This window comes from Oryzias melastigma, linkage group LG14, assembly GCF_002922805.2.
Source record: "Oryzias melastigma strain HK-1 linkage group LG14, ASM292280v2, whole genome shotgun sequence".
NCBI lineage: Eukaryota > Metazoa > Chordata > Actinopteri > Beloniformes > Adrianichthyidae > Oryzias > Oryzias melastigma.
The window spans coordinates 4,757,765-4,765,789 of record NC_050525.1 but is presented as its reverse complement, the minus strand read 5'-3'; the positions used below and the strand labels follow the sequence as shown (position 1 = coordinate 4,765,789).

At 37.8% G+C, this 8,025-nt stretch overlaps 1 protein-coding gene and 1 long non-coding RNA gene across 3 annotated transcripts in view; both read left to right on the top strand.

Annotated features, from left to right (window-relative positions):
- The window catches only part of cnih2 (cornichon family AMPA receptor auxiliary protein 2), an 18,904-nt gene extending 13,685 nt beyond the window's left edge, over positions 1-5,219 (top strand). Inside the window, exons 3-7 of one of the 2 annotated variants that reach the window (XM_024266739.2) lie at positions 330-377; positions 4,002-4,114; positions 4,181-4,324; positions 4,410-4,472; positions 4,611-5,219. In XM_024266739.2, coding sequence (XP_024122507.1) covers positions 330-377; positions 4,002-4,114; positions 4,181-4,324; positions 4,410-4,437 — 333 coding nt within the window. In that variant the 3' untranslated portion in view covers positions 4,438-4,472; positions 4,611-5,219. Of the gene's footprint in view, positions 1-329; positions 378-4,001; positions 4,115-4,180; positions 4,325-4,409 lie in introns of both variants that reach the window. The other variant, XM_024266738.2, reaches the window with a different exon arrangement.
- Positions 5,220-5,482: 263 nt separating this feature from the next.
- The window catches only part of LOC112141540, a 5,442-nt gene continuing 2,899 nt past the window's right edge, over positions 5,483-8,025 (top strand). The window contains exon 1 of the long non-coding RNA XR_002918415.2: positions 5,483-7,890. This is a non-coding gene — a long non-coding RNA (uncharacterized LOC112141540). The remainder of the gene's footprint in view (positions 7,891-8,025) is intronic.

The following is an 8,025-nucleotide window of genomic DNA, read 5'->3' as shown; positions in this document are numbered from 1 at the left end:
CGATAAATTATGTGCTTTTGATTGCTTGCCTTTGATTGTTGTTTACTCCCCCTCCACAAAATAAGAAAACTGATTTTTAGACAACGCATTTGCATTTCTTTTTAGTTGATATTTAATTAATAATATTTCTATAAAAATTCCCTTTGCTTTCATTTTTAGACCTTCTAGAAAACTCATTTTGTCATGATGTAGAATATGAAAAACAGCACATTTCTCATGTAAAAAAGCATGTTTCGGCATTTTTTGGTAACCTGACAGCCTGCAGTGTCTTTCCTCCAGCTATAAATATGCAGACTGTTGACCAGACTCCCTTTGCATCTGATCCACAGAGAGAGAGGATCCTCAACATCGAAAGGATCTGCAACCTGCTTCGCAGAGTGAGTAATAGGTGTTTCTCCCTTCTGCTGCTTAGTGACTAAAGCAGAGGGGCTTTAGACAGGCATGACCGCTTGTCTCGCTGACAATCGAGAGGCCCGTGACGCACTCTGATTCACATGTAGCCTGTCAGCACAGTCTGCTATTACAGCTCTATAGATGCAACAGGATAGAAATGCAAGGAAGATGATTCTATTGTCTTTGAGTTTGGATTGTTTTTACTAAAAATAAAAAAGTTATTTTTTCTGAAGGCTAACAGGGTTTTTGTGTGGTTTTGACCTTTTGAAATTTTGTTAGAAAAACAACGAATAATGTGCTGCTTGAGGACATGGACAATTTTTTATTTCACTTTTTTTCCTTTTTATGTTGTAAAATAGAATAAGTGAGCACGGTTTTATGAAGCTACTGAATGCACAGTGTTTGATGCATAAATAGTGCACATTTATATAAATAAGGAATAAATCACAAGTGTTTTATTTATCATTTTGGTTCTTTTACAGCCTTTATATTACTTGAACTGTTACAGAGGCAGATGGAGTACATTTGTAATAAGTTACTTATTTGCTTTAACCTCATAATTTGTAGGTGAAGCTCTTTATATTCATTCCTGCATGAATTCCAGGTACATTCTGCCAACACAACCAACATCAATCCCCAATCATTTCACATATAGCTTCTGTTGCATGTTTTAAAATGATTTCTAACATTACCAGCTGAACTAAATAAATAACTTCTGGTTTTGTGAATGTTAAGAGTAGCGATTATTTTAAAAGTTGACTAATCACCGATTATTTTTTCCGATTTGTCGACTAATCCCGTCATGCACAAACTGGATGTAAAGGAAGCATCTTAACTGTCGTTAGCTTTAAGCTAACTAAAAACTAGATATATAGCATTACCTGTGATAATGCTAGTGTGAATGCTGTAAGCTGAATATGCCCACTGAAGATGCTAGTGCTGATAGCTGAAGATACTGAAATTGATAGCTAAAAGTGCTAAAGCTAATATCAAAAAAACGCTGAAGTTGATAGCTGAGAACTCTGAAGACGAAGGCGAAAATGTTAGTAACATGCCAAATTAGCCTAAAAAAAGGGGAAAAAAGCCTAGGTTAGCCAAAATAGCTAGCATGCAACTGAAATATTAGCTAAACTCTAAAATAGCCTAAAAGACCTTAATAAATGTCAAAATAGTCCCAAAAGCTAGCATAATGTCGTCATAACTTTCAACTTTACTACACTCTGACTACATACAATATAAAGTAACGACTAATCGACAATTAAATTAGTTGTCGACTATTTTAATAGTCAATTAATCAACTAATCATGGCAGCCCTAGTTAGGAATGAAGCTTTCAACATCCATCAAAAACATAATGTTTTTGTGGCATGTGCCATTTTATGTCAATTTTTTCTGCACATAAACGGCCCGTTGGACCCAAAGGGTAAGGAAGATTATCATCTCAAACGAAGACTGGTGAAGCTACGTTCACACCGGCCATGGCAACAAGCACTCACGTGACTACTCTCAATGAAAAGTCATTGTGAATGTGTGCTCCAGGCTTCTGCGTTTAAAACTCTCACATCCTGCGGCAGTTTATGGGCTCTACATGCAAAACATGCTGCCTTTAAACTTTCATTGAAAGTTAAACTAAGTCGAAATTTTACCAATCAAGGACTCAGATTTGGTAGTGATGCAGGGATGGCGTCCCTTTTAATTCAGGGAAGTGCCAACTGTTTAAAAAGTGATCACAAAATAGAGATTAATATCTCCAGTTTGTACCCCAACAATTTTATGACACCAAAACTTTCATCTATTGAAAGACAGATGTAAAAAAAAGCACGAGGCAACCACTTTGACATTTTGTCTAAACCTATTCCAAAAGAGGAAGAAGCCCCTCCCTGCTTGTCCAGTGTGAACACCACAGGCTAAATGTGTATTTAACTTGTTCTTGAACAGGCGTGTCTGCAGCTTTAATCTATTATTTCCTTAAAAGCTTAACAAATGTGAAAAAGTTTCTAAATTTTGAAAGAATTCAGATATAATCACTCTAAAATTTTTAAAGACCTTTTTCTGAGCTTTGCAATAAGAAAATATTAACGATAGAAGGAATAAATTTAGGGTGATTCTCAGTTTTTCTTCATTCCCCTACTCTAATTTCAGTGTTTCTTGTAAAGTGTGTCTCTGTTCTCAATTATTATGAAAAAACGGCATAATCCTCAGCCAAGAAACAAAGAACCACAAAACTAGAAGAGGATGTTTACATGTTCACATTGTGATTCATTTATACCAGCAGCCTTTGTTATATATTGCATTGAGTTGTTTCTTCAACGAACTTAAAATTTTCAGTAAATTTCAATGAAGATGTGGGTGACATAACACAATAAAAGAAACTTGCTGCATTATTATTTGTTGTATTTCCACTGAGGCAAACATTAACCTGAATGTCCTGGTCACATTAGAATGGTTCCAGAAGTTGAAGTCGATCTGGTTCTTGTATTTTTCAAAAGTAAACGGCGTTTAGGCTGATATGGTGAAACTGGGATCAGTTTCATCAGAGTTGCATCTTTAACATCTAATTAATCTGCTCGTTTCTCAGCTATCCCCGTCTTAGTTGGTGCTGATTTTAAAAAAAAAACAATGGAGATTTGAGATAGGACCTTCTCTTCACAGCTAGAAGGTCCTGCTTTGAATTTGGCAGGGATCTTTCTGTGTGGAGTTTGGATTTTCTCCCAGTCCAGAAGTCGGCAACCTTTAACAGTAAAAGAGACATTTGGGCTTGATTTCTACTGCTGGGTCAGCAGTCTCTCTGTCTTATTTTATGTTTGGCCAAGGAGCCACAATGGAGAGATAAAAGAGTCACATGTTCTCCATGTTCTAGTACATGTATGTTTTCTGAGATCTCCAGCTTCCTCCTACAATCCAAAAACATGCTTCATAAGTTAATTGGTTATTCTAAAGTGTCCCATAGGTATGAATATAAGTGTGGTATGTGGCCCAAACTGGCGACCTGTCCAGGACGTACCCCACTTTTACCCAACAGTAGCAAGGATAGGCTCCAGCAACCCCATGACCCCAAAAGGGATTTAATGATTTCTGGAAATGGATGGATTCGATTTATACATGAGTGAACACACTTGATCCAGGTATCCATCAGCATGTATGATCAATAACAACAAGCTGGATTTGTAATTGTAGAATAGGAAAAAAAGATCAGTTTTATCATTATTAGTCAACAAAAGTCAATATAAAGTACATTTTTGTCCATAGGGTAAAAAACAAACAAAATGCTCTTACATCATCTCATCAGTGGGATCAGCTCCATCATGAGATGGTTTTATAACTGCTCATCATCACTGGCCAGCAGCGGAAAAAAATTAAAACACAAAAAGACGACAATAATTTGGTTCCAGGGAAGTTTAAAACTTATAAAAACCCTTTTTTGAGCAGCTAGTCATGAGTAACGTTGACACCTTCTGTGTGAGGGTGTCTGCCTCTCAGTGTGATTTCAGTTCATAGACTGTGATTCTGTCACACCACGCAACAAAGCGTAAATAGTTTTTCGGTGTCTTTGTGAAAATGCAGGAAAAAGCAGACACGTAACCGCGTCTCTGTATCTGTTCTGATTAGCTGGTGGTTCCAGAGTACTCCATCCACGGGCTCTTCTGCATCATGTTCATGTGTGCCGGAGAGTGGGTCACACTTGGCCTCAATATCCCGCTGCTCTTCTACCATCTGTGGAGGTACGGTCCCACAGCAGATGTCCCAGTAGCTGCGTTTGAGTGGTTAATGAAAGAAGTCTTTTTTAGGTTTTTCCACCGGCCCGCGGACGGTTCAGAGGTGATGTACGATCCCGTCAGCGTGATGAACGCCGACATTCTCAACTACTGCCAGAAGGAGTCCTGGTGCAAGCTGGGCTTCTATTTGATCTCTTTCTTCTATTATCTCTACAGGTGAGTTTGAGTTCTCTCGCCACAAATTCTTTACTGAAGTTTCCAAAGTGTTTTGATGTTGTGTGAACTTCTTTTCATGCTGTAGTATGGTCTACGCCTTGGTGAGCTTCTAACAAACTCGTGTTCTGGGGATATAAAAGGAGAACAGGCATGAACTCTTCCTCTCTCCGCTTGTATTGACTTTCACGTTTTTTTTTTTTTTCTTTTTTCAATCTAATACTGGACAAAATAAGTGGAGCAATCTGAATGAATGTGCATCGATTTGACCATTTCACCCCCCATGCAGCTGCCGGACCGGCTGAAGGAAGTTTGGAAGCTTTGTGAAGAAACAAAAAAACGAGGACACGGACGCTTGCGATGCCTTTGACCCATCATACGGTTATTTCTGAAGGGCTGGATTTTACCCCACGCTGCTCACTCAACTCACTGTGAATCTCCAACTTAGGGACTTGAATGGAAACAATTCATGTCTGTATTCAAAACGTACTAAGAGCAGGGTTGTTTTGGGTATAATCATGCACACATGAAGCTCTTAGATCTGACTGAGGTAGAGGGGTTTACCTGTAGGAAAACTTTTAAATCGTGCAAATAAGTTAAAACATGATGTGGGGGATTGTGGATGAATGAAAGTGGATGAAATGCTAATCAAAGGTGAGGGTGAAATGAACAGCCAGGGACTAATCTTTAGTTTGAATTTAATGCTACGTTCACACTCGGCGTAAATGCGTGCTTAAGAATGTAGGGCTGGGTGATAAAATCGATCTAAGTTAAATAGATCAATAATCGATTCATAAAAATTGAGATCAGTCTAGCACATAAAGCTAGAGTCTGCTAGCTCGATGCTAACGTTTAATGGAATTTCCCATAGGACGGCTAATGCTAACTCTCAAGGACTAAATCTTTATAAACTCACAGAGATTAATTTTACAAACCAATATTTTTTAAAGTCTAGACTCTCAATCTCATTCTCATTTTTTTTTCAGCTTATTCTTCTTAAAAAAAGTGTAAAGCTGTAGCGGGAGCTCCACCTAGTGGCCAAACTGAAACGCCCTCCAGGAACTGATCGAAACATTTTTTAGAACTTCTCCTTTTGAGAAACTATGTAACACTGTATGATATTAACAATTTCATTATTTTACTAATACATTTTAAAATATGTGAACTGGATCAGATTAATATAAATATATTAAAAAAATATATATAGATAATTCATGTATTTCTAAACAAATGTGTATAAATGTGTAATCTCAAAATTGAATTAAGTTGAATTGAATGGGTCGAAAGTATAGAAAAAAGTTGTGAATTGAATAGAATATGGAAATTATTATACCCAGCCTTACACGAATGATCTGACACGTTTTTAGCATATAGTGTTCACACTGGACTGTCACTGCTCGATACAAATGTACCAGGAGGATGGGGCCAAATATCGAACCAGTACAAATCTTGCCAATCTTCCTCCAGGGATTTTCTTTTACTGCTCTATTCGATTTATGAATCATAGAATTCCAGCCAGACACAAACCGCAATTATTGATTTCTCCTCCATGATCAATTTTCAAACTTCCATGAATCATAAATCTCACACTGAAAGTGGTTGCTTGAGCACACATTTCGGGGGCCGGTGTGAACGTAGCATAAGGGTCCCTGCTTGCTGAGAAGACACATGGAAAGCTTCAAACTGGCTTTTACTGCTTTCCAAATGACCTTCAGGCTCAAGAAAAAAAAATGTACAGCTGATTGTGAGGAACAAGTTATTTAGGACAAACAAAAAAAGAAAATGGTACAGAAAGTTTCAACCTCTTGCCAAGGCACTCTGGGGCCTTGCACTTGATTTCACCCTCTGTCACACATTCTGTTTTTTGGCACAACGTTGCCGTCAATAATTTATTTCTTTCACTCTTTTAAAGAAGATAAATGAACATTCCTGTTGTATCTTTGGGTGTGCCAGAAGCACCTCGCTCATATATCCAGCGAACTCCATTCGTCTGCATCTTTATTCTAGACACTTTAGCACCGACATTTTCTCTGATTCGATGTAGAGTAGTCGTCTCATGTACAAAAAGCAATCGACAAGTAACTTACAGCGAACTAGCAATGTAATAGGACTCATGACACATATCAGTGGCGTGTTATTCAGTGTCTATCATAGGTGAGACACAAGTTGAGACAGTTATGACTCCATGACAACATTTTTTGACGTGTGAAGTCGTAGTGGATTCATCCCAGTATTTCTACAGTTGTGTTGTTTCAGAGGAGACGGGTGTGAGATGATGATGATGCTGGTTTGTGTTCATCAGCGTGATCCATTTATAGGTAAGTGGCGGTCTGGTCTGAGCAGTAACCCTGAGAGCAAACTGTGATCTTTGTGGAGCTTCAGCTCCTGGTGGACGAACGGATGTTGATGAAAAACAATGTTTAGATCACTGCAGCCTGTTCAGGTTCCTCTTTCTATGATTGCGTTTTCCTCCAAGTTTTTTAGTTTTTTAGATCCGTGTTTTTGATCGATGAGGCCTTATGGTGTAAACCTCTTTGCAGACAATACTGTGTCTTATGACACAGAAATCTTTTGAAGAAAAACTATTGGGACTATAATTCCCAAAAGGTTCATCATTAAAAAAAAAAAAAGATAAAAAGTGAATTGCACTGAATGATTAACCGAAGCCCGGTACCTAAACGGCGAAAAAATGCAAACAGCAGAGTTGGTGCGGCACCACTTTTCACACAAAACTTTTTTCAAACTCACTTTCTTGACACTAGAGCCCCCAAAGTACGGCCGGCGGGCCGGATCCTGCCCACCTCCACATTAGCCCCACCCCCTCAAACACTATCAGAATCTGGCCGATTGAGACCCAAATAGAACGTGACATTTTATTCCACCCGTCTGCAGTCTGAATATGACAGAAGAGGATAAACCATTTATTGGCTTAATTGTGAATTACGTTTTCTTTATTATTCTTCTGTACGTTTTGTGGATGTCCATAGCTCTTCAGCTCCCTCTTTACAACTGTTTTGTCAGTTACTACGGATTTCAAGGCTATTTTGGAATTTAGCTAATATTTTAGCTACATGCTAGATTTTTTTTCTAAATTAGACATTTTTCTATTTTTTTAGGCTAATTTGACATTTTTGCTCTCCTGATTATGCGAGAGCCAGAGGTAATCCATGGGTGACATGACACCTCGCTTTGCCTATTGTTTCTACAGTCAGTGGTTGGAACGGGACGTAAACCATTTGGTATGGGTGACATCACACTCACTCTGTCCAGTTCTCTTATACAGTCAATGGTTTTAAAATTTAAATACCACATGAATATTTTGGTATAGCTTTGAGACACTTAAAAATAACTCCACATCTATTTAAGAAAACATTTGTTGAGAAATATTTAAATATGTTGGAAAAGAATAAAGGCAAACACAAAAAAAAAAAAAAACAGTTTCTTGTTGCTTCACATATCTTATTCACCTGGAACTCCAATAGCATGAATATTAAGAGCTTAAACTTTAATAAGGTTAGTATGTTAGTTTTATTTAAATTTTAATGAATATTACATCTTGAAAATTGAAGGTAAATTCTAACTGTGATGAGTGCAGTCCCTGACAGTCAGAACTGGGTTACTTTTCTTATTCTCGTCACACCGTGTGAATGTAAACGGCGGGGAAATGAAAGCCCTGATTTCCTGATTTTCTGTGTGATTCCAAT